Here is a 26,601-nt window from a genome sequence, read left to right as displayed (position 1 = left end):
AGGGTGCAAAAAATAATATTTTGGTAACCCCCCCTCATATACCAGCCTCATAATCAAGGAATGGCCACAACTTCAAGCAAGTGTAAAGGATATTTTTAATCCATTTTTATAAACCAACGTATTTATTTAGCAGCATAACCAGAAGGTCTTGAGGTATTTCTAAATTCATACACAGAAATTCACGTCCCCTTTGTCCTGCACACACTCACAGACAACAGCAAACTCACACACACCCACATCCGACTCAGGAACTGAACACATAACTCATACTTTATTGGTCGTAAGCACTCTCGCTCATGCTCTCACACACACACACACACACACACACACACACACACACACACACACACACACACACACACACACACACACACCTACCTGTACACTCATATAGGAGTCAAAAGACATACACACCTGCACACACACAAACATTGGCTTGAATATCAAGTCACACTCACACACATCTCTTGAGTCCTGTAGCCACAGTCTGAGGCATGATGTCTGACAGCACAGGCAGGGCTGACTCCCTCAGTAGCTTGTAAGGCAGGCACTCTTAATGGTGCAGTTTTGGCTGTGGAGAGAGCAGGAAGACGACAGTCAAATGGCTGCTTTATAGTCACACAAACTAGGATAACATGACATACAATTTAATTTGTACTATATGTAGATAACATATTCCTTATATAATCGTAAATTGCAACATATTACTTATAACAACTGCCTCAACCCACCTTCTGTGTGCCCATTTTCTTCTCCACCCCACCAGGCAGTGTTCCCCCCTTACTGTCCTTCCAGGGGTAGAAATTGGAGTGAGGGGAGGAGGGCAGGCGGTGCGGTTTGGAGGGGGGAGAGGGTTCACTGCTGCCCCCCTTGCGTTTCTTCCCCAGACCCCTGTGCTCGTACCCCGTCGCCCCCCTCCCGTGCAGTCCTGAGTCCCCCCTGCGGAAGTGAGGATCGGGTGGGGATGAAGTGTGTCCAGAGGGCGGGTGTGTCCGTTTAAACAACCAGGCAGATGCTGGTGAATGGGGCTCCGAGGGGGATGGCTGGGGGCGGGGTTTGCTGCTGGGGGAGAGGGTGCCATTGGTCTGGCTGTGAGGGGTGGGCGGGGCGGTCTTAGAAGAACTGGTTGGGGGCCGACCCCGGTCCTGTAGGATGATAGAGTTCCTGTCTGGGCCGGAGTGCTCACCCTCCTGTGATGTGGCTTCACGTTTACGGAGTGCTGCTGCTGCTGCCGCCGCCTCCTCCTCCTCCTCCTCCTCCTCTCTGAGTCTCAGTTGCTGCTTGCTGGGTCGCCCCACCGGGTTCTTGGGCCTCCCGGGACCTGGCGGCCGCCCTGGACCTGCCTGGTGGACAGGAGGGGGTGCAGGGGCTACAATATGGCTGCCACTGCCACTGGAATTTTCTGATTGGTTAATGGCTGTGGAGTGGGAGGTGATTTGTAGGCGTGTCTCCCTCCCTGGTCCGTGGGAGGAAGAGGAGGAAGGCCTGAGGGACGGGGTGGTTCTGTGGCTTCCTGTCCTGACTTTAGAATGTAGAGGGGAAGAGAAGGATGAGGAGGGAGAGGAAGAGATGCTCTTCGCAGAGGGACTTTGGGACTGGAGGTCTGATGCTTGAGGTATTTTCCTGCAGAGAGAAAATATATCTGTATTAGATCCAGACAGAAAACTACAATTCAATACTTTGTCCAGAGAGGAAACAATCAGGAAAAGAGCACTATGTAGCTGTTATGCCAAACTGTTACACCAGTAGACCTCGTATACAGCTCCCACAGGACACACATTGAAAGAAATCTTACTTCCAGAGGTGTGCGCTGATGTGCTGCTCCACCATGGCATTGAGCGCCGACCGAAGGTGGTGGAGCCGCCGGTCAAAGGTGTACACACCATGACCCATCACATGACTGCCAAACGAACACCCCTAGGTAGAGGAGAGGAGACCGAGCACTGGGAATTAGGGGAGTGATACCACGGTCAGTGTTGGCAACATCCCTGCGTTCTACAGCTGTCAAAAGGTCAACATACTGCAGTAATAATACTAGGAGTAGTTGTTGACATCCTGTTATCTTACCGCGGCTGGTTTAGGGTGCCAAGAGGACGAGGGGTATTCGATTGGTTCCTCAGGCCCCTCTCCCTCGCTCTCGTCGCTGGAAATGCACCCATGGGTGAGGGGTGATGGGGCTTGGGTGCTACCCTCCTCCTGACGAGGTTTTTCCTCCTCTGGAGCACTCTCCGAAGAAGCCCTGGACCGACTGAACACACACATTCATATTTTGTCCACATCTACCACAAGACCTTTACTATGATTTGACCACAGCTGATAACATTAGTCCCCCACCTGAAGGCAGGGTTGCTGGTGAGGGGCCTCCTGCAGTGGGGGGGTGCTAGGGGGTCCCTGTGGGCCTCTGGGCTGGGGGACCAGCCTGAGCCACTCCCCTCCTGGGTCTGAGCCCCCCGCTCACGGATCCGGACACCCGTCTTCAGCTCGGTCACCAGCTGGTCAAAGTTTTTACTCCGACCAGAAACCTTCCGCCGCTGGTGAATAGAGTGAATCTAAGGAGAAGAGAAAGAAACAGACGAGGGAGACAAACTACACATCATTGTTTTGTTTCTAAAATGTATTTCTTACACAAAAGGTGCTTGGACACATTCTGCCTGTGCTTCTAGTGCGGTGAATAAATGGGTGATGCTGTCCAAACTCCCTTCTGTTTTTGAAATGAAAACTATAGCGCCCAGCCCACATGACAGCCAAGTCCTAGGAACCCCCGATGGTCTGAAATGACTGATTGGTTTGAATCTAGTTCACAAATTTTAGGATAATGGTAAATCTGTTCTCTCATCAACACATTCTGAGGCACAGATGGGTCTGAGACATGGTGGGATTCATTACCATTTAACTGTGCTGCTAGAGATGACCTGAATCACATAACATACGCCTGAGACAATCTGTTCAGAGCAGCACAAGGGTTGGGGATGAGGGGAGTGACAAACTATCAGGAAAGAGATGATTTCAAGGAAACAAGCATCAGAAGACCTGGCTTTGGTACTTCCAAGCAGACAGGAAACTAGAGCCTAAACCATCATGAGAGTCTGTAGAAAGCATTTAAAAAGAGGCAACATTTCATCAACAACATGTAGGTATAACAGCTGATGGCAATAGACTGCTGTATCAAATAGTCTTGGTAAAGAGATGAAGAAAGATAGTGTGGCCGCCTGAACGAGGAGCGAGGCCGTCTGAACGAGGCCGTCTGAACGAGGAGCGAGGCCGCCTGAACGAGGAGCGAGGCCGCCTGCACGAGGAGCGAGGCCGCCTGCACGAGGAGCGAGACCGCCTGAACGAGGAGCGAGGCCGTCTGAGCGAGGCCGCCTGAGTGAGGGGCGAGACCGCCTGAGCGAGGCCGCCTGAGCGAGGAGCGAGGCCGCCTGAGCGAGGGGCGAGACCGCCTGAGCGAGGCCGCCTGAGCGAGGCCGCCTGAGCGAGGAGCGAGGCCGCCTGAGCGAGGAGCGAGGCCGCCTGAGCGAGTGAGCCCGCCTGAGCGAGGAGCGAGGCCGCCTGAGCGAGGCCGCCTGAGCGAGGAGCGAGGCCGCCTGAGCGAGGAGCGAGGCCGCCTGAGTGAGACCGCCTGAGCGAGGAGCGAGGCCGCCTGAGCGAGGCCGCCTGAGCGAGGCCGCCTGAACGAGGAGCGAGGCCGTCTGAACGAGGCCGTCTGAACGAGGAGCGAGGCCGTCTGAACGAGGCCGTCTGAACGAGGAGCGAGGCCGTCTGAACGAGGCCGTCTGAACGAGGAGCGAGGCCGTCTGAACGAGGAGCGAGGCCGTCTGAACGAGGAGCGAGGCCGTCTGAACGAGGAGCGAGGCCGTCTGAACGAGGGAGAGAAGCTGTTTTCTCAGGTCCTTTCCTTTCTCTTTCCATTTCCTGTACATGGGGTTCTCTGCTCCTGCCTACACGTGACCCCTCTTTGCACTGAGCAACACGGCTGGTTCCTCTTTTAGACAAACCAGCAGCCTGCGCCACACACACACCCTTCCTGTGCTCCCAACTCTAGACAGTGGCCATGTGAGTACTTTGACAAAAGCCTAATCTGAACTTGAAGTAATCACTGACCTAACATAGCAGGATGGGTGAAAGTAAGGTTTCTACTACTTTGCAGTCACCTTCCTAGTCATGTCAGATCAGTGATTTTAATAAGGAAAGGAGGTCGTTTCTCTAACACTAACTACACCAGGGCTCTAGGACTAGGGGTCATATTCAATTCCACAATGTCCTCAATGCCCTACACAAAATACCCCTTCCCTTATATGGCACATTTTTCAATACTAAGGCAACACCACAATCACGAAGCAACAAGATATTTAGACGCAGTGTATTATGCTGCTATAGCAACAAATAGCTGAATTGTAGACAACAGGAGACAGGTGAGAGGAAGACAAAGAGAAAGTAAAATGGAGAGAAATTAGTCACCCTCATAATCCAAAAGGGGCACTCCACAATTAGGCCTACTAGTAACGTCATCCATTTTTTGTTTAAAAGTGTCTGTATGAAATCCATGCCCGATGTGACATCATAAATGGAAGTAATTACTGTTATCTATGGGGTACTAGTTTTGAAGGGGACCATTATCATTGGAGCTCCTCCTATTATTATAGGATAGTAACAATAACCTAGATATGTCTCTTATCTGTGTCTGATAGTTCCCCTTTTCTAAATGTGCCGAATCATCACAGATAAAAAATAAAGTGCTAAGTTATTACTCTCCAGTGGTGTAAAGCACTTAAGTAAAAATACTTTAAAGTACTACTTAAGTCGTTTTTTTGGGTGTCTGTATTTTACTTTACAATTTTTATATTTGATAACTTTTACCTTACTACAATCCTAAAGAAAAAAAATGTGTACTTTCTACTACATACATTTTCCTTGACACTCAAAAGTACAATTCACACACTTATCAAGAGAACATCCCTGGTCATCTCTACTGCCTCTGATCTGGCGGACTCATTAAACACAAATGTGTAAATTGTCTGAGTGTTGGGAGTGTGCCCCTAGCTATCCGTAAATAAAAAAAAACATGAAAATTGTGCCGTCTAGTTTGCTTAATATAAGGAATTTTAAATTATTTATACTTTTACTTTTGATACTTAAGTATATTCAAAACCAAATACTTTAAGACTTTTACTCAAGTAGTATTTTACTGGGTGACTCCCACTTTTACTTGAGTCATTTTATATTAAATTATCTTTACTTTTACTCAGGTACGACAATTGGGTACTTTTTCCACCACTGCTAACTGTCTTTTGGAAAGGAATTGCCAGTGAGACTTCCAATGGAGGAGCCAGATAAGTTATTCAAACATACACTCATCAGTTGTAACCAGGGGATGAAGTAGATTTCATTTCTAACCGGCATGGTACCTCCTATGCGATTTTTTGGCTGGCCTAAACCTAGAATTACATTATTCATTTAATAGGATCTCTGTGGGCCTAATAGTACCGTAAATTCCGGACTATAAGCCGCAACTTTTTTCCCACGCTTTGAACCTCGCGGCTTAAACAATGATGTGGCTAATATATGGATTTTTCCCGCTTTCAATTTTTTTTCTTCCAAAAAAACACATTCTGTGACGTGCTCAGTTTTTTGCGACATTAAGCTTTCATTAAACCAATGAAATTGCCGAACGGGTTAAGGTCAAACAACTTTTTTGTTTACTGTTTAGATTAAATCGAGCGCTCTCAAACTTCCCATCATTCTGATTACAGTAGTCATTTTGTCACCCTCATCATGGCAAAGACACGGAGAAATGCATATGATGCAGCTTTCAAGTTGAAGGCGATTGATCTGGCTGTTGGAAAAGGAAATAGAGCTGCTGCACGGGAGCTTGGTCTTAATGAGTCGATGATAAGACGGAAATGGCAGCGTGAGGAATTAACTCAGTGCAAAAAGACAACTAAAGCTTACTGCAAATTTTTTATTTTTTGTTACAAGCCGTGTTTCGTTAAAGCCTATTTATTTTTGTTACAAGCCGTGTTTCGTTAAAGCCTGTGTAAAGTTTATTTGTTTCAAAATAATATATATATATTTTTTTTTGAATTCAGGTGCGCTTAATAGTCCGGAAATTACGGTAAAGAATTGTTGTTGAACATGTAATACCTTTTAATGTGGCATTAACATAACCAGCAATGTTTTAATCTGACTGCCAAACAATCACTTCAAAAGGCTCCCTACGCACGTTCGTCCACCCGAAAATAATTTCCGCAGCCATACAGTGCACCTGCCATTTGATGAATGTAAAGAGACATCTGTAACAAAACACTAAGAAGTGTAAGGAATGACATTGACATTTGGTCTACACTTATAACGTGAACTGATGCATCCACTGTCCGCACGCATCTCGGTCATGGGTCTCTGCCTTCGCAAAATGTTACTGTTATCGTCGAACCACCTCACATTTTGGAGCGCATTCCACACGTTTGCAAATGTTTCCTGCGGTTGACATGTGGTAATGATAAATAATAGTGTAACAGTCAACAGTGGTAATTGTTGTGACAGGCTCATGTTCAACCAGTATGGCACCATTTCTTCTACCAGTACTCTTCTCGGACAGACTAACTTTCACCCCCAGTGTTGCCAATGTAGTCACTACATTTAACGTGTTTTCAGACCCCTCCAGCAACTTTTACTGGTAAAAGAGGCTAGTGACAAATTCCGCTACTTTTCAGGCTGCCTTTGGGGAGTTTTGACACTGAAGATTTCTATGGTTTTGATAGCATTGAGACTTTTCCCACTGAATTCTGCCACAAACGAGTGTGTCACAGCCATGGTGTACAAGGTGGTGGGGGGGGGGGCTGCGGGAGAGGGGGCAAAATTGGTGCTGTGACGTCATCGCTAGGACAAGAAGAGGAGACGAGATAGGGGAGGATGAGAGCTTACATGAGAGGATGAGTGTGAACTTACATTGCAAGTTAGGAGACGAGTGCAGACTTTCTTCCTCTCGGAGTCCAGTACTCCGCAGTGCTTGTCTAGATCACACTCTCTCCCTGGAGATGACAGGAAGAGAAGAGTGTCTTAATAGCAATCAATCGGCTGTGAATCAATAGTCTACACAATAGTCCTTTCCTCTTTGATCACTAGTCTGGTAAGATGTCACTATATTTGAACATTAATCTATCTATTGAAGAGACTCTTGACCAACAAACAGGTTCAGAGGGGAGGCCTGTCTCTCTCTAAAAAAAAAAAAACACATTTCATCTCAGTGACCCAAACCTGCATGAATTACAGTTAAAGGAAAGAAAGACTCACTGGAGGCCACTTTGTTGTAAGGTCTTGGTCCACGGAGATGGCCAGGGAGGGTAGGGACCGTTATGGCCTCCTTCCTCTGGGTGTGTGACCTCTCACTGGTGGAGGGCCGGCCGGCCGGGTTGGTGGTGGAGGGCCGACCGGGCGGTGGGGTGGTGGTGGGCCGGGCAGTGGAGGGCCGGCCGGGCGGGGGGGTGGTGGAGGGCCGACCGGGCGGTGGGGTGGTGGAGGGCCGGGCAGTGGAGGGCCGGCCGGGCGGGGGGGTGGTGGAGGGCCGACCGGGCGGTGGGGTGGTGGGGGGACGAGCAGTGGAGGGCCGGCCGGGCAGTGGGGTGGTGGAGGGCCGACCGGGCGGTGGGGTGGTGGAGGGACGAGCGGTGGAGGGCCGGCCGGGCGGGGGGGTGGTGGAGGGCCGGCCGGGCGGGGTTCCTCCATGGGGCCAGGGTGGGTCTCTGAGGGAGGGAGGTGGGGAGCTCAGGGGAGGCTCCAGGGGTGGAGGCTGCTTGAACACAGCTGATTCAGAATGGCTGCTGTGGGGGCTCTTATCCAGGTGGGAGTGGCTGAAGGGACAAGAGAGAGAGTGAGAACATGGTCAGATGTTTAAACACGGAAATTAATAATCAGAATACATTTAAAAAATAAATCTCACAGATGGTTATGGATACAATAAGATGGTTTTCACCATGGAAAATAGAGAGATCACCCCCATCCTCCAATCCCCCCTCTTACTCAACCCCCACCCTTGATCCATCTAGCCCTTCCCTCTTACCATACTCCTTCCTTGGGGGGCTTGGTGTGTCTGAACTGTGGGGGTGTGGATGGGGATGGGGGGGCTGCTCTTGGTGCCCCAGTCCCTTGCCTCCTCCCTTCCCAGGATGACGTTGCGTGGGCGGAGGATGGGGAGTGGCTATGGCGGGGGCACTGCTGGGGTGCTGGAGGGGGGGAGCGGAGGGGGGCGTACAGTTTGCTCAGGGAGCCGTGTCTCCTCTCACAATGCTTCTCAAAGGCCTGGGGCTTGACCACCTGGCCACAGTGGCTACACACCACCAAGTAGAAGTCATCTTGGCCTGGGTAGTGGCCGAAGATGGACATGTCTGGTGGGTGGGGAGCGAGAGGAGGAACAGGTGGTGAGAAATCACAGAGAAAGTATGTATAGATACAAACACACAGTGTCTCCCTCTCTGTGAAACACAGGAACAAAAGCAGGGAGACAAACACACACACACACACACACACACACACACACGAGGCAGCGTCTGTCAGACATCTGCTGCTGCAGACTGCCAGGCTGGTTGCCAGAGGGCACCTGGGTACAGAGAACAGCAGCCCCCGTGACCCCCAACCCCAAATTCATCTCTGAAGACAAGACACCCACGAGCACGAAAGGAAGAGGAAACAAATCTGGAAAGACACACACACATTGTTTGGGACACACAAACACACACTTTGTGCTGCAGAGGCATGTACGGCTGTGGCTAGCTAAGGTGCCCGGATTAGTAACGTTAGAGGCAAATCTAAACCTAAGTATGAAGGATGTAATCTTACAAGCGTCCCAAAAAATACTTACCTTCCTTCCTAAGAGACATTGCCTCGGCTGCTTTCTTCCCATTCTTGCTGCAGTCATCTCCATCGGTGCCTGAAAACAGAGACTGTGACTGAGGTGTACATACAGGATACACATGCAAGGCTAGTGAAGTAACCTTTGAGTGCCTCTCAATAGTCAAGAGGTGGTTCCTCCATTACAACTTTCTTTGATCTACAATGATCTGAAAGGCAGATCAAGTGAAAACAACATGGAAAACAAACACCTGTGCCAGTCCAGTTCTTCAACATCAGTGGATAAGGGAAGAGGAGATGAGGGAAAGACACTATTAAGAGTCATCCCCTTGTCTGTGTTGACTAGACAGGAAGTCAGGAGCAGAACCTGGACCTCTGGTCTCACAACTGGCACACAGATCAGAGATAAGCAGCAGGTACAGGTTCCATACAGATGTATATATGGGTATTCACTTTCAGTGTGGACGTTAATTTAAGAAAGCCGGATAGGTTACTTCATTTTGTATGACGAATTTGGAACCTCTGTTGCTTGATTTAGGCTACGAACGTGATATTTGACCTAATACACGTGTGCACTGATGAAATTATGTTCATTCACACACACACACACACACACACACACACTTGGAGCTTTGAAGACACGGATCTCGCCTGGCAACTAAAAAAATGAATTGTGCCTCGAATACACAGTATTTCCAAAAACTGTTGTTTTATTAGGTTTACATCACCATTCCATCAATCGATAACTCAAAATACGCCCTGAAATAAAAAAGATAGATTACCTAAATGTTACATGGTGGCAACAGCATCAGACTCCTCCTTCGTCACCGGTGTCTGTCATCCTGCTAGAAGCATTAGCTTAGCTTCATTGCTAATACGGCTAGCTAGCTTTCCATGGCAAGAAGTTGCTCGCCCAACCATCGCTACAACTAATACAAGACGCATTCCGCTGTAGGGCCATAGTTCTATTTGGGTGTGTGCCGTTGTAATGAGAGAATATTGTCAAATGGTTGCCATGGTCTGTATGTGTACAATAAAACGACATAACGAGGATCAAATAGAAACGATTACCACTTATTTTATGGGAAGACGCCGTATGCGCTAGGACCTGGGAGAGAGCAACACGTTAGCCTCCCAGCGCTAGGACCCAGCCGGGTCTTTGTTTGGGTAACATGGTTAAGGCTGCCGCCCGTTTCCTCGAAAATAACCCTCAACAGAATGACCATCGGTTTGATATCTAACAATACCAATGTCAAAGTGCTCCCTTACCTTCCGACGCAGTCACACTGGCTCTCTCGGCCCAGGCGCTCCAGCTTTCGCCCACGAAATCATCGAGACTAGGCACCCGCCGTTCCAGAGCAGCCATTACTTTTACTGCGCGTTCACGCACCGCCATCATCACTGCGCGGCAAGTGACTTACGTCATATTCCGCGTTCACGACAGGGATGGGAAGTACCTGCGTGCGCATTCATGAAACGCCCTCATGTAGCCTGTCGAGTGGAGGTCACTTGACTCTCTTGAGTGTTTATGGATGCTATGGAAAAGATGGGAAGGCCTTGCTATTTCAAGCTCTGTTGTGCTTCAGTAGTAAACTTGAAACTGAAACATACAAAGGTCGGGTGGCCAGCCCAGACTGGGTCCATGCACAACTCCAGTCCTTGAGGGCCACAGTCTGCTGGTTTTGGTCTGTTATGCACAGTTCAATGCCATAAAATGACCAGACATTGCTTCTAGTTTCTCAGCTAACCACGTTTTAGCAATCTGGTGCCCGACGGTACAGTCAATAACCTGGCGTGCAACCATTGGTTGAGGCATGCAACGTCTATACTGAACAGAGCCGTTATTTTAAAAGCATGGAAACTGGTTCATAACGTTATTTCACATTTCAGGCATTTTTTTCCCCCAGTACAATAAAAAAAACGCAAAGCCCTCCCCTGTCACTCAAACTTATTCCAGTGTCTGCCTGCCAGCTGAAAATGTTTGCCAGCGTTGCAGGCTACCTGCCCCTCCAAAGCATAGTCTACTATAGCCTACTGAAATTACAAGCGTGAATCAGAAATTAGGGATAGTTTGTTTTAAATTAGATTCAACGCTAGTTAAGAATATTATAGTTATCACGTTGCACATTTAATTTAAGTTTAAAAAGGTAAGACGTGTCATTTTAAATATGCTTCTGCAATCCATGCAGATGCTTGTGAGCTAGCTCCGATCCAGATGTATTTTATTTTTAATAAAGGAAGATCAGTGTTTCCAATGACACCAGTGTACATTGTGATCTTAACCAATTATGAGTAGGCATTACCTAATTGGCTGATGTCATCTTTGACAAAACATACTTTACATTTTTTTAATTATTTTTTTTACACATGTTGTTGGGGGTGGTGCTGGAGATATGAAGCTGAAATGATCATTTCCCTTTAAGCCAACTCAAGTTGGACGACATTCAAAGTTCCATCACAGAAGCCGCTCCTCTGTAGGTATAATTCTATGGGCCTAAATCAGATAATGCATGTCATAATGAGATACCCAGCACTACTGTATTTATTTATTTTGCTCCTTTGCACCATATTATTTATATTTTAACTTTCTTCAAACTACAAATCTACCATTCCAGTGTTTTTCTTGCTATACTTTATTTACTTTGCCACCATGGCATTTTTTTGCCTTTACCTCCCTTATCTCACATCATTTGCTCACATTGTATATAGTCTTATTTTTTTCTACTGCATCATTGATTGTATGTTGTTTTACTCCATGTGTAACTCTGTGTTGTTGTATGTTGTCGAACTGCTTTGCTTTATCTTGGCCAGGTCGCCATTGTAAATGAGAACTTGTTCTCAACTTGCCTACCTGGTTAAATAAAAGTGAAATAAATAAATAAAAAAAATAAAAAAATCTGCACTGATTGGTGAAGTAGTTTAAAATGTTAAGCTAAATGTAAAAAAAATATTTCAGAGGTTTAAAAAGGAACGATACAGTTCATTTCTGGTTCCAACCGGTTCAGAACTTTATTTCGCTGGTCAACCTACCTCATACACTTACACAACTTCTTACTTAGTTTATATGTACATACAAAAGGGTTTATGGTTGGGACTGAGCATGGCATTGTGCCTTCTAGTCATATGCAGGAAACAGTACTACCACCTTGTGCCCCCCCAAAAAGCATTGTTACAATTACTTTGCAGCCTTAGTTATAAGAAATACAATAGTACCATCTTGTGGCTACAACATTAACTGTAGTCTTAATTAACTGGTAACATTAGTCAGCAGAGTGAACAAACATCTGTACAGCAGTTGTTGCAGCTCTCATCCTTTAAGGCATTGTCAATACTGAGGATGTATAGACGTGTTTCTTTTGTACAAACAAGTCACATTTTAGAAATCCCATCAGATAAAGGCCTACAAGCCTGATTTATATCCTAAATAGCTAGATTATTTCTATTCAAATTAAAAATGGCACAAATAATCTAAAAGATCAGTGTACTTTCATGACTGACTCAAGCCTTCCCTTTGTAAATCACTACAGAGGCCAAGGCTGTACAACCAGCTGTGTGGATGGCAATGTCTGCATATCCCTCAAATCCCAACACTCATAAGGAACAGGATGTCAAAATCACATTAATTACAAAATAATTAGTGCAAAGCAACAACAAAAAAGACTAAATCAATAAGTTCCATTCACTTCATAGGAGCGGGACAGACGTAGGTCAACTCCACACACCCATCAAATGCAATCATTGGCTAAATTAAAAATGTAAATGAGTGAGAAAATAAAAAACAAGCAACAAGATTCAAGAAATACCGAAGGATTCATTCATTTTGGCACCTACATGTTGCCATGTGTGTTACATGGCATCTCTTCGATGATAGTCTGTAGCTTGCCCAGTGGTGTGACAAAACAGAAAAAACTCAATTACAACCATGAAGGCATAAAACTTACTCAGGGAGAGAAGTTGCACAAGTTATAGATATTTTCTAAACACACAGAAGCCATGAAAGGGCTTATTGTAAATTTACCAATTAAATGTAGTAAAAAAATAAAAATATGACATATTTCAAAAGTTGCCTTTTGCTGCTCAAACTAGAGCTGAGCGTCAGACAAAAATCCATATCGCGATAAACTGCCTGAATTGATGAAATAATAAATAGAACTACATTTTTATAACAAGTTTAAAAATTACCCTTTAAACTACTACTAAGCTTGTTTATGGGTCAATTGACAGCTATAACAAATCACCCATATTAGTGAACTTATTTCATTTTAAACTTTACATTTCTCTAGTATAGGCTACTTATGGTAATGAATGTTATCAGCAAAATGCCTGCAATAAGTGGTCGGTGTCGATCATTTTCCGTTTTATCGTCCCAGCTCTAGTTCAAACATTGAGAAGTCAAATACCGAGGGAACTTAGTGTTTTAATTGTTTCAATGTCACAACTTTACCTAAGACTTTAAAAAAAGTTAGGCTTCATTGAGTAAACAATACACCAACCAGCATTGCGGTGAAATATAGGCACTGACAGTTTGAATAACTAAAATATTGACAGCAGTTACTAGGAATGTGTCCTCAAATTGAATGTAGTCAATATTAGTTTGTGTTACTGCTATAGTTGGTATAAATAACCAAGGCACTGTTCATATATTCATCCACAAGTAAGCATTTCACAGTTAGCCCACACTGGTTGTTTATGAAGTATGTGACAAAATAATTTTGAATAACAAAACTAAGGCAAAAAATATATATAAATTTCAAAGAGGGACGCATTGAACATCAGGAGCGATTATTACGAGTTTAGTGCACCAAAGCAGTAGGCTTTCAGAACATGACAGAAATGCAACATCCATGTATCAAAGTCTGTTTCAAAACATGTAGTAGTGGAATATTGGAATTATTGAAATGACAGTAGTTAAAATTGTTTATTTTTATTTAGAGGACCAAATTTAGGCCTGAACAGCAACAGAGCAGTGGATTTCATCTCCTTTATTAGATTCATGGTAAACGAGGGGACTGACGCTCAGACAATTAGTGTCTTTCAACCACAGGAGGCTGCTGAGCGGAGGACGGCTGATAATAAATGGCCGGAAAAGGAGTGAATGGAATCAAACACGTGGAAACCATGTTTGTTGTGCTCGATACAGTTCCAGCCATTACTAAGAGCCTGTCCTCCCTAATTAAGGTACCACCGGCCACCTGTGACGTCAACGCAGCATTACTAGGATATGAATCACAGTTCAGCTACAGTAGTGTGTGTGAGCCCTGTTGGGACATTTTGTACTTGGCCTATGCGTTTGAAAGGTATGTGCTCTGGAGGAAGCGACCAAAATCAGACATTTTGAAAATCACAGATACCCAGATTCCTTTCAAAGTGTTCAACTCAAGCCACGTTCACTGTAACTGAATAGATGTTATGTACAGTTAACTCAAGGCACTTTTTTTAGAATGTTTAAAAATAAACAGTAAAAAATAAATAAAAACAGTTGCGGTCACTCAGTTTTCAGGGTTTACACCTGTAAATTGGGGTAGTGTTGACTGCAGCTAGCAAATCATTCACATTAACTGACTATGCAGAGTATAAAAACAACATCCAGGGGTAGCTGTGTTGGAGGGTTAGAGTTGGGCAACTTAGGCTGTGTTTACACAGGCACACCAATTATTTTATTTTTATTTGGCCAAAAGGCCAATCACATTAGATCTTTTTCAGAGCTGATCTGATTGGTCAAAATACCAATTAATGAGATTTTTTTTGTGTGTGAATTGGGCTGTCTGTATAAACACAGCCCGACTACTTTCCCTGAAGCTTGAGCTTAATGCCCATCATTGAAAAGGGGCCTCTGTGGTAAGGGTGATTAAAAAGCACAATTTTGCTTCACGTTTTAGTTTCCTTCTTAATAGGGTTAAACAAGAAACAGTGTGGGTCCAAAGCACCTTGGCGATTGGCTTGGGCTCTACGTAATTAAGAGTTGGGGACTACGCCCTCCTCCATGGTGGCTGGTGGGTTGGGGTCCTTGTGGAAGGGAGTCTCCTTAAAGATGAACCAACAGTTACCGGTCCACAGGATGAGGTTCAGAAATCCGAAAATCTGGACGAGGAGGAAAGTGTGAAACAAAGACAAAAAAACACAGGATACAAACAGAAAGGAATTACAAATGCTATATTAAGTGACAATACCTGTAGCCCTGTCATTCACGCTTGACTTGTACATACCTGTAAATCACATTGAGAAATGGCTATAAATTCCTCAATAAAATGTATTACTAAATCAAATTCCTCACCACAGAGGCATTAAGTTTTCCCATGGAGGGGAAGTTTCCAGGTGAGCACAGGGGCTGACAGGTCTCAACCAGGTGGTTTGGGTTGGTGGCCCACTTCACATCAGTCAGGCCCTTCCCCCAGGCAGAGGAGGACACCAGCCACAGGAAGGCAAAAGCAGCAGTCACCAACAGGTCCTGAGAAAAACACAGGGGAGGGTTGTCACTATAGGACCATGTTGAAGAGGACGGAAGAACACAGCTTTTAAATCATGAATCTCTTTTGAAAACGATTAGGCTCACAACTTAACCTGTCGTCTCAGCTGTTAGAGCCGTACCAGGCTTAAAACATGAACCTAACCCATCAGCCAGAGACAAAAGGTTACATTGTTAAATCAACATTTATTTAAAATCACAAAATACTTCACATTAAAACCAAAACCTAGGATGTATCAAACTCCCTTATTAAAAGTCCAACTAAAAAGGTGGGTTTTTAAAAGTGATTTAAAAACCTCAATGTTATCTGCCCCTCTTACCTGAGAGCAAGCTGTTCCACAACTGTTATGCTTTAGAGAACTAGCCTAGATTAAGCAAATGCATGAAACAATTTTTCGGCATCTAGCTGAGAGATGGTGTTTAAGTCTGGAAATGTAAGTATGTTGTTTTAGATATGCTAACATTACAATCACTATATCAGCTGCACATGCTTACTCTGTACAGTACACACACCATTATTGGTCTGCCAGTTAATGGGTTGCTTCTCAAAAAACCCTACAAACAGCCTCACAACAACTGGTTGACACTTATCTGGCAGTACACAGGCTGGTAGACCAGGTTATACAAATAGTTCTCCAGTTATGTTACACTAGACGGTAACTAACATAAACCCCACCCTATGTTTGAATAAAATCAACTATATGTAGGCCACTTTGCCTGATGCGTCAAGCACTGCAATTAAAAATTAAGACAATTTACTAAAGCGGGAGCCAGAGATGCCGAGTGGCGCAGCGGTCTAAGGTACTGAGTTTGTGTTTCAGCTAGAGGCGTCACTACAGACCCTGGTTCGATCCCAGGCTGTCTCACAACCGGTTGTGATCTGGAGTCCCATAGGGCAGCGCACAATTGGCCCAGCGTTGTCTGGGTTAGGTCGGGGTAGGCAGTCATTGTAAAATAAGAATTTGATCTTAACCGACTTGCCTAGTAAAATTTTAAAAAACTAACCAGAAGAAAATTTCTCCCGCTGCTGCTGGCCTTTGCAGATTCTGCCATTATGCACCTGAAGTTGCCGGTAATAGGCTACAACAGCGGTCAGCAACCTTTACCATTGAGTGCCAAGTTATCGTACCATTTCTACTGATCTGTGTGTCAGTTATGATTTTCATATGCACATTTTTGTGGAACAGTTTCATATCTCAAAATCAATGTCATGTGGTTAATCAAAATTATAGTGACGCCTCTAGCACTGAGATGCAGTGCCTTAGACCGCTGCGCCACTCGGGAGCTATGCATGGTCTGTCTGCAAGGAACTTGAAACATTGTATTAACTATTAACTGTCTAGCCTGAAGCTCGTGCTAACAAACCTGCAACATTGTTTAAAATATTCTGTGCCCTGCCAGACAGACACACAGACAGACACAGCCGTAGGCTATATGCACAATGGATAAGAAATAATCAGGTAGGCCTTTATGACATTTCCACCGGATCAGAGCATGACATTTTCCCCCTTTCATGCTGAGTGGTTATCCAAAGTGGAAATATTTTTCAAAAAGGCTACGTTGAGGAACTATTCCCAATGGATGTCAAAACAGACAGTTTACTTTCTTTTTGAGGCGAAGAAAAAAAAATACTTTGGCTTAACTCGCCATCACTGTGGAGCTTCTCAATCAGAAATAGTATCAGATCCCCCAAATGTGCATATTTATAAGCCTACATTTGCACGCAGGCCAGGTAGCCTAGGCCTAGTTCTATTCATAATCAGGTGCGTGTCCTTACTCAAGATTGGCAGGAGCTTTCCAAACAAAAGACAATGAATAAATTCACTCGTAAACGGAATGAAATAAACCTCAACTTTTCCCTCACAAGTGTAACCTAGGTTGTGTGTTCTACAAACAACATGTCCACTCCTACAATGACAAGACTGTAATAATAATATATTGAATGCATTAACAGAACTTGTAGACTAGAAATGGTAAACGTACTACTGGTGATACTTGTGTGCCATCCCTGAAGCCTTCGTAATGGATTAGTCCACTCAGAGAGGTGTCTCGTGTGCCATAACATTTTTTTTATATGTTTGCCACTGCTTGACAAAAACATTTATTAAAAAATCTTGGTCGACCAACAGCCTATCTACCCAACAGACGACTAAAAATGGGATCTGCCCTAGTATCTTAGACTCACTAAGGTGGGTCCGCGGCCCTCGCGGTACACATGCTGGTATCCCAGGTATAGGACCAGGGTGGCGGTGCAGTACAGGAAGCCAAAGACACCGACACAGACGTAGAACTCAGCCGAGGAAGAGTAGTCGCCCTGGAGGTAAATCTCATTCGTGGCGTTCCCGTTACACGTGGGCACCTTTAAAGGGCCATAGCTAGGCAACCTAGAGAGTAATGGGGTGGTGGGAGAGAAAAACTATTCAATTAGATTGTAATCATATGGTACAAATCAATTTCAACTATAAATGCAAAAACATTTAAGGGGCAACCATCAAAGAAAAAATAAAAATGATCTTGGGGGGGAAGACTCTTGGTTTTTCCATGCGTGACTGCATACATTTTACAACCAGCTTGAGAGTGAAAATAAACTGCTCTTTGGAATTCCCGTTTACACATCAAACCCTTGAAAAGTTTTGCATTGCTTTTCAGGGAGTGCCAGGGATAGGCTTATTTACTGTACAATAGGGGGGTTACTGGCAATTAAAAAAACAAGAAACAATATGACAGCATACATGTTGTTAATATGCAGCTCTATGCGAGAGGTGTTTTACCTGAAAGGGTATCCGAACCCAATGTCTATGTCCTTTAGCACCGCATCCCCACATTTCACACTGATGTGGGTCGTCCCAGAGTAACCACCCGTGGTGGCGAAGGCAAAGATGGTGAACACCTGCACAAAGAGAGAGGTGAGTTAGCATGCATCTCAATGGTCTTAAGTTACTTCCTCTCCTCATCCATTTGCCTTCACATCATTCTCATACGTGGGAAGCTAAGAAAAGCTCATTCCTGGTGGGCTGACTGTTTTCACTAGTGTCTAGGCTTTGTTTTCAGGTCAATAAAGGAGACAAGGAAGGAAAGGTACTTTAGAATTCATAAACGGTTTTTCTCCCAAGGAACCAGAGTTATTGTGCACTCCTGATTATCAAAATAGTTAAATTTGTCCTTTAAGATTGTAAATCAACACATAATACATGTAGCCTACATAAGACTGTATACAGCTATATTTAGCTCATCTTTATTATAGCTGATCAGAGGGCTGTTCTGAGTTGTGGTTCTGTAAATCCCAACAGAAAGTGGTCCTCTGTAGGTAGAGCATGGCATGTGCCACACCAGGATAGTGGGTTTTGACTCCCGGGATCACCGATATGTACAATGACTAAGCCCCTTTGGATAAAAGCATCTGCTAAATGGCATATATTATTATAATAATAAGAGGTGTTCCACCAGTAGGACACAGCTGGTTTTAAGTGGTCAAGTGTTCCTGCTGCAGCACAGTTAACAGTCCTGTGTAAAAGTCATAAGGGTGGGGAGTGGTCACCCGGCAAGAAAAGCCCCAACTCCAGAAGAACGCCCTACTGGGGTCAGGTCAGACAGGAAGAGGCCCCAAGAGGCCTCAGACGTGGCTCGTACCAAAAATATTGAAACCCTGACTGGGCAGAACACTGGGGACCTCACCTCAGCCACCCTGATAGTCACTTCCTCTACTCTGGGCAGAACACTGGGGTGAGGGCAGAGCCAGAGAGGAGAAGAATGGCAAACATGCACGTATGCAAAATCATTGGCTTACACTTCTCTCTCCCAGACTAAGACTTTCCCTGTGCTAGAACCTTGACTCTCTCTCATGATTACTCTTCACCACATTAACTTCCCCTCCAGCCTCTTTCCACACAGGAAACTCCTTCCCTCAGTGAGTGCTGAGAGAGCCAACTCATTAACACGGACTGGCTCCTAACAGCTGAGTCTGACAAACTAGCAGCACGTTTAATGAGTTCTGTTTGAGAAAGGAGAGGCGCAGGTCCAATCTTGGTCTGTAATGAGGAGTTATTTGGGATGTAAGGTCATTTGTAGATCATTGTATAGTCTGATAGCAATGCTTGAGTAAGGTTTATTCTCCTAGGTGTAATAAAAAAAAAAATTTAAAACTTGGGAATACCACACCATCCGGAACTACAGAAAACCTGTCTGGTGGGCTGATTCCATTTAAATAGACTGCATAGAAAGGCACCCCATTTTAAATGTAGGACTAAGATGATGTTTTTGCCCCTAGATGTTTACTGAACAAAAACAGTTAGACCTCATAATGAAATGAATTCATTAAGCCCTAATCTATGGATTTTACATGACTGGGAATACAGATATGCATCTGCTGATCACAGACATCTTAAAACAAAATGGGCCTCAGGATCTCGTCACGGCATCTCTATGCATTCAAATTGCCATCGACAAAATGCAATTGTGTTTGTTGTCCGTAGTTTGCCTGCCCATGCCATAACCACGGGGCACTTTGTTCACAACACTGACATCAGCAAACCGCTCGCCCACATGACGCCATACACGTGGTCTGCGGTTGTGAGGCCGGTTGGACCTACTGCCAGATTTTCTAAAACGATGGAGGCGGCTTATAGTAGAGAAATTAACTTAAAATTATCTGGCAACAGCTCTGGCAGACATTCCTGCAATCAGCATGCCAACTGAACGCTCCCTCAACTTGAGACATCTGTGGCATTGTTGTGTGACACAAAACTGCACATATTAGAGTGGCATTTTATTGTCCCCAGCACAAAATGCACCTGTGTAATGACCTTGCTGTTTAATCATCTTCTTGATATGTAGCACCTGTCAGGTGGATGGATCATCTTGGCAAAGAGAAATAAGCTTTGAGCGAATGGAACATGCCAGGGAATTTTCTTTACTTCAGATCATGAAACAAACACTTCACGTTGCATTTATATTTTTGTATATTTGAATACAAACTTGTTCCTGTGTTAGTTGGTGGTAGCAGTGTTCCAACAAATAGGAGTTACTGAACAGATCCCTCCAATGAAAACATTGATGGGACATCTAGCACGCCCCAACTTCTTCTAGAATAATGCCCTTTGTTCTAAAAGTAGCCTAGTCCAGTGCCCACGTCGGCTGAAGCACGTTCCCACATGATCACAATCAAATCACAATTTACATAGCAGTTGAGAAGTGCAAAACAGACCACGAGGCCTTCAGAGTTCAGGCCTTCTGAACAATACCAAATATCCAATGCAATAAACAGAGGGTCATAAAAAACAATGCCACAACAGTTGCTGAGTGTAAAGGTGTCTGCATCATTTCCAATCCTCCATATTTTCTTGGAGCATGATTATAAGTACCAGTCAAAAGATGACACCTACTCAGTCAAGGGTTTTTATTTATACAATTTACACACTTTGTAGAATAAATAGCGAAGACATCAAAACTATGAAATAACACATGTAGTAACCAAAGTGTTAAAACCAAATTATATTTTATAAATTAAAATTCTTTAAATAGCCACCCTTTGCATTGACAGCTTTGCACACTCTTGGCATTCTCTCAAACAGCTTAACCTGGAATGCTTTTCCCACAGTCTTGAAGGAGTTCCCACAGTCCTGAAGGAGTTCCCACATATGCTGAGGACTTGTTTGCTGCTTTTCCTTCACTCTGCGGTCCAACTGGGTTGAGGTGAAAACACCAGTCTCAACGTCAACAGTGAAGAGGCGACTCCGGGATGCTGGCCTTCTAGGCAGAGTTGCAAAGAAAAAGCCATATCTCAGACTGACCAATAAAAGACTAAAAGATGGGCAAAAGAACAGACACTGGACAGAGGAACTCGGCCTAGAAGGCCAGCATCCCGGAGTTGCCTCTTCACTGTTGAAGTTGACTGGTGTTTTGCGGGGACTTTTTAATGAAGCTGCCAGTTGAAGACTTGTGACGTGTCGGTTTCTCAAACTAGACACTAATGTACTTGTCCTCTTGCTCCGTTGTGCACCAGGGCCTCCCACTCTTTACATTATGGTTAGAGAATTCTCGCATGGAATAACCTTCATTTCTCAGAACAAGAATAGACTGACGACTTTCAGAAGAAAGTTCTTTGTTTCTGGACATTTTGAGCCTGTAATCGAACCCACAAATGCTGATGCTCCAGATACTCAACTAGTCTAAAGGCCAGTTTTATTGGCCTTTTTAATCAGAACAGTTTCAGCTGTGCTAACATAATTGGAAAAGGGTTTTCTAATGATCAATTACTCTTTTAAAATGCTAAACTTGGATTAGCTAACACAACGTGCCATTGGAACACAGGAGTGATGGTTGCTGATAACGGGCCTCTGTATGCCTACGTAAATATCTATATTTTTTGAAGGCCATTTTCAGCTACAATAGTCATTTACAACATTAACAATGGTCTACACTGTATTTCTGATCAATTTGATGTAATTTTTTTTGTTGCTTTTCTTTCAAAAACAAGGACATTTCTAAGTGACCCCAAACTTGTGTGTACACACTATTTTTATTCCCCCCCCCCCAATTGGAGTAAATTAATTGACAACAGGCTTCAACATACATTTTACAGACAATATATTTTACAATAGTCATCTTTTGTTTGTTTTTAGTCCCAGCCTTCAGCTACCCTTAACCCCTCCCATCTATCTCTGAAGACCATCCAGTTTCTATTTGCCATATATCTAACTGCGCTGTTTCACAAAACTTCTGAACCTATATACATACAGTTGAAGTCGGAAGTTTACATACAAGTTTTAATGACTCCAACCTAAGTGTTTTTCAACCACTCCACAAAATTCTTGTTAAGAAACTGTAGTTTTGGCAAGTTGGTTAGGGCATCTACTTTGTGCATGACACAAGTCATTTTTACAGACAGATTATTTCACTGTATCACAATTCCAGTGGGTCAGAAGTTTACATACACTAAGTTGATTGCCTTTAAAACAGCTTCGGAAAATCACAGAAAATGTCATGGCTTTAGAAGCTTCTGATCGGCTAATTTACATCATTTGAGTCAATTGGAGTGTACCTGTGGATGTATTTCGAGGCCTACCTTCAAACTCAGTGCCTCTTTGCTTAACATCATTGGAAAACCAAAAGCAGCTAAGACCTCAGAAAACAAATTGTAGACCACAAGTCTGATTCATCCTTGGGAGCAATTTCCAGACGCCTGAAGGTACCACGTTCATCTGTACAGACAATAGTACGCAAGTATAAACACCATGGGACCACGCAGCCGTCATTCCACTCAGGAAGGAGACGCGTTCTGTCTCCTAGAGATGAACGTACTTTGGCGCGAAAAGTGCAAATCAACCCCAGAACAGCAGCACAGGACCTTGAAGATGCTGGAGGAAACCAGTACAAAAGTATCTATATCCATAGTAAAACTAGTCCTATATCAACATAACCTGAAAGGCCGCTCAGCAAGGAAGAAGCCACTGCTCCAAAACCGCCATAAAAAAAAGCCAGACTATGGTTTGCAACTGCATATGGGTACAAAGATCATACTTTTTGGAGAAATGTCCTCTGGTCTGATGAAACAAAAATAGAACTGTTTGGCCATAATGACCATCGTTATGTTTGGAGGAAGCCGAAGAACACCCTCCCAACCGTAAAGCACGGGGGTGGCAGCATGTTGATGGGGGTGCTTTGCTGCAGGAGGGATTGGTGTACTTCACAAAATAGATGGCATCATGAGGTAGGTAAATGTGGATATATTGAAGCAACATCTCAAGACATCAGTCAGGAAGTTAAAGCTTGGTCGGAAATGGGTCTTCCAAATGGACAATGACCCAAAGTATACTTCCAAAGTTGTGGCAAAATGGCTTAAGGACAACAAAGTCAAGGTATTGGAGTGGCCGTCAAAGCCCTGACCTCAATCCTATAGGAAATTTGTGGGCAGAACTGAAAAAAGCGTGTGCGAGCAAGGAGACCTACAAACCTGACTGTTACACCAGCTCTGTCAGGAGGAATGGTCCAAAATTCACCCAACTTATTGTGGGACGCTTGTGGAAGGCTACCTGAAATATTTGACCCAAGTTAAAACAATTTAAAGGCAATGCTTCCAAATACTAGTTGAGTATGTAAACTTCTGACCCACTGGGAATGTGATGAAAGAAATAAAAGCTGAAATAAATGTTTAATTATTATACTATTATTCTGACATTTCACATCCTTAAAATATAGTGGTGATCCTAACTGACCTAAAACAGGGCATTTTTACTAGGATTAAATGTCAGGAATTGTGAAAAACTGAGTTTAAATTTATTTGGCTAAGGTGTATGTAAACTTCCAACTTCAACTGCACATTTTACCTTGTTCTTTTTAGTTCCATCCTTCAGCGCCACTCAACCCCTCCCATCGATCTCTGAAAACCATCCAGTTTCTGTTTGCCATATATTACAACTGTGCTGTGATATTTCACACTGGCCATTATTCTAACGAGCTCCTCCCCCAAAACATCTAAAACAAGAGACCTCGATTAAATGTTTATGTAAAGTTGTGACAGTGTTTCCTTGTAAAGTTTAGATTTTATATACTTTTTGATTTTGGATGCAATGTTGCTGTGAATGCTACAATTTGTCCTGGGATCCTGACAGATTCCATGTAAAGAGAGACACGGAAACCCAGCAAGTTCAACAGTCTCAAATGTATGTCGCTATTTAACGTTTAACATTGCAGTAGCTGTGTTTACTTTGCTTTATTCATGGACAATGTGGACTGCCCAGACTTTCAATGTAGCAACTGGTTGCTTGCAGAGGACTACAGGGGTGAAGTGCCTACTCTTAGAAAACCTACTGGGGACTCCACCACCGCCTACTTTTTTATTTTTCTTCTACCCCAGTAGCCAGACGCCGCGCTCTGGTGGAAGTGTCGCCGCCTGTCAGCTCCCCATAGCCGACTTGGCCTGTACTCTGCAGGGATCCCTCCCCAAAAGGGTCTCCCACGTCCCTGGAGAACAGAGCTAATAGGATGCTCGTATGGGATGTTCCTGTTCTCGACCCAACTAACCAGCCATGGAGATATGTCACTCGCCATGGAAGTCGAGAAAAAAAAAATCATCTTCTGGCAAAGGGGGCCCAGACCGGACACAGACCAGAAACGGCTTTGCCGCCCTGGATTCAGAGGTTCCGGTGCCTTGATCCTCTGTTGTCCCCTTCTCCGGTGGCAACTACCTCAGGTTTAGATCCTCAGAGCACCCACCCTCATCAGACCGCCTGAGATACCAGGCCATTCATCATCTACGATGGATACTACAGCCGACTCGGGTCCATCGGGCCCCACTGCTCTTCGGTCCTCGAGGGGTCTTCTAAATCACGTGAGGCGAAAGAACGGCCGGACCTCCTCTGCTATTTCACGAGCTGTCATTGGCAGCTCTATGGTGAGAAACATCTCAGTTCCCAGTGCAAAAACCCTGTGCTACCCAGGAGCACGAGTACAGGACACTACAAGGCTGCTTCTGACCGTTCTACTACTGCTGCCGGGAGCTGACACTTTCGTAGTCCATGTGGGGGTCAAACGACATCAGGAGGGCTAGCTCGGAACTTCTGAAAATGTATTTTTAAAAACTGATTTGAGCACTGAAAGATTACAAAAAGCAGCAAATAATTTCAGGTCCAGTAACATCATTGGTCCGAATGTCTGAAAGATTCAGCAGGCTACTGGCATTACACATCTGGCTAAAAGACAACTGTAGCTCTGCTGGAGTCACTTTCATAGATAACTTTGACACCTTCTGGAAACAGAAGATACTCTATAGGAATGACGGAGTCCATGCAAATGATCTTGGCTCCTGTATTCTGTCCAAGCATTTCAAGGCTGCTTTGAGACAATGACTTATCAATGACCCATCAATTACCCAAGACCAGCTCAGTTAATCCCCACCATTGTGACGCTGTGTTGTCATAATGCTGCATCAAATGTACATTATCACAGGGGCATTAGCAGACAATGTAAGTAACTGAATTAAAGTCCTCCTATGTTGATCCTACAGCTATTGTACGCTGTAATCATGTGCCTACTGTATGAACCATAGTTACACTGTTAGCACTGAAGTGGTGTGCCCTAGTAGGAAGTCCACTGTGTGCAGCTCACCATGCACTATCAGCGCCAATGTAAATAACATGCGCTAGCTAGTCTACTTCTGATAAGCTTTCCAGTAAAGCATAAAAAACAAATCAAGCAACCCAGAAAAGTACTAAGAATAGCCCATATTAACATATGTAGCCAAAGAAACAAGGTTCTTGAAGTCAATCACTTGCTTGTAACAAAGTACATTCATATTCTGACTCTCTTAAAATTAAAAAGTCACTTAGACAATACCTTTGATGATAGTGGCAGCAATAAAAAGTTGTAACATCTACAGAAAAGCCAACAAGGGCAGTGTTGCAGTCTATATTCAGAACCACATTCCTGTAAAGATTAGAGAGGATCTCATGTTAAAAACTTAAGTAATATGGCTACAGGTTCATCTGCCTCACCTAAAGCCCATTCTTGTGGGAAGCTGCTTTAGACCAAGTGCTAACAGTCCATTTCTGGATAATGTGTGTGATATGCATGTGATAAACATAAGTATATTTTCACACAAGAAAAAAAATTCAAACTGTAACCAGTGCCTGCAACCTGGTTCAGGTTGTCGGTCAATCTACCAGGTTAGTTACAAACAGCACAGGAATGAACTTACCATTTATAAAATCACATTTACTAATGCTGCAGAAATCTGCTCTAAAGCAGAATCCAAAAACTGTACATAGGAGAAACAAACAAATTAACCATAAGATATATTCAACGCTGATCTGACCAATCGGAATCCATGCTTCAAGATTGTTTTGATCATGCCGACTGGGATATGTTCCCGGGTTGCCTCAGAATAACATTGATGTATACACGAACACTGTGATATTTCGTCAGGAAGGGGATGTTGTTCCCACTGTGACTTAAAACCTACCCAAACCAAAAACCGTGGATAGATGGCAGCATTTGTGCTAAACTGAAAGTGCAAACAACCGCATTTAACCATGGCAAGGTGACTGGGAATATCATTGAATACAAAGTGTAGTTACTCCCACCGCAAGGCAATCATACAGGCAAAACGTCAGTACAGAGAAAGTGGAGTCCCAATTCAACCTCAAGATGTACGTGGCAGGGTCTATTGACAACCACACATTTAAAAAAAAAAAAAAAAAAAAAAAAAAAAAAAAAAAAAAAGGAAAACCAGCCTCGTCGGGGACACAGACAAGCGAAACATTGTCGGCCGCCTTGAGGGTAACAGTACCATCGAC

At 44.1% G+C, this 26,601-nt stretch overlaps 2 protein-coding genes across 2 annotated transcripts in view; both read right to left on the bottom strand.

Moving 5' to 3' along the window:
- Positions 1-77: 77 nt before the first annotated feature.
- Positions 78-10,265, bottom strand: LOC115150271 (ataxin-7-like protein 2). Its single transcript, XM_029693379.1, has 11 exons — positions 10,114-10,265; positions 8,855-8,923; positions 8,057-8,381; positions 7,664-7,847; positions 7,291-7,366; positions 6,946-7,028; positions 2,335-2,549; positions 2,068-2,248; positions 1,796-1,917; positions 732-1,623; positions 78-571 (listed from the first exon to the last, which is right to left on the bottom strand). Exons 1-11 carry the CDS (start codon positions 10,241-10,243, stop codon positions 554-556), a joined length of 2,295 nt encoding a protein of 764 aa, XP_029549239.1. The 5' UTR covers positions 10,244-10,265; the 3' UTR covers positions 78-553.
- A 1,562-nt stretch (positions 10,266-11,827) lies between these two features.
- The window catches only part of LOC115150270 (synaptophysin-like protein 1), a 42,407-nt gene continuing 27,633 nt past the window's right edge, over positions 11,828-26,601 (bottom strand). The window contains exons 3-6 of the mRNA XM_029693378.1: positions 18,082-18,200; positions 17,496-17,694; positions 15,119-15,292; positions 11,828-14,925 (exon numbers count right to left, since the gene is read on the bottom strand). Coding sequence (XP_029549238.1) covers positions 14,800-14,925; positions 15,119-15,292; positions 17,496-17,694; positions 18,082-18,200 — 618 coding nt within the window. The 3' untranslated portion in view covers positions 11,828-14,799. The remainder of the gene's footprint in view (positions 14,926-15,118; positions 15,293-17,495; positions 17,695-18,081; positions 18,201-26,601) is intronic.

The sequence above is a fragment of the Salmo trutta genome, chromosome 16 (genome assembly GCF_901001165.1).
Source record: "Salmo trutta chromosome 16, fSalTru1.1, whole genome shotgun sequence".
Lineage (NCBI taxonomy): Eukaryota > Metazoa > Chordata > Actinopteri > Salmoniformes > Salmonidae > Salmo > Salmo trutta.
Note: the sequence above shows the minus strand (reverse complement) of the source record. Positions and strands in the feature narration are given on the sequence as shown.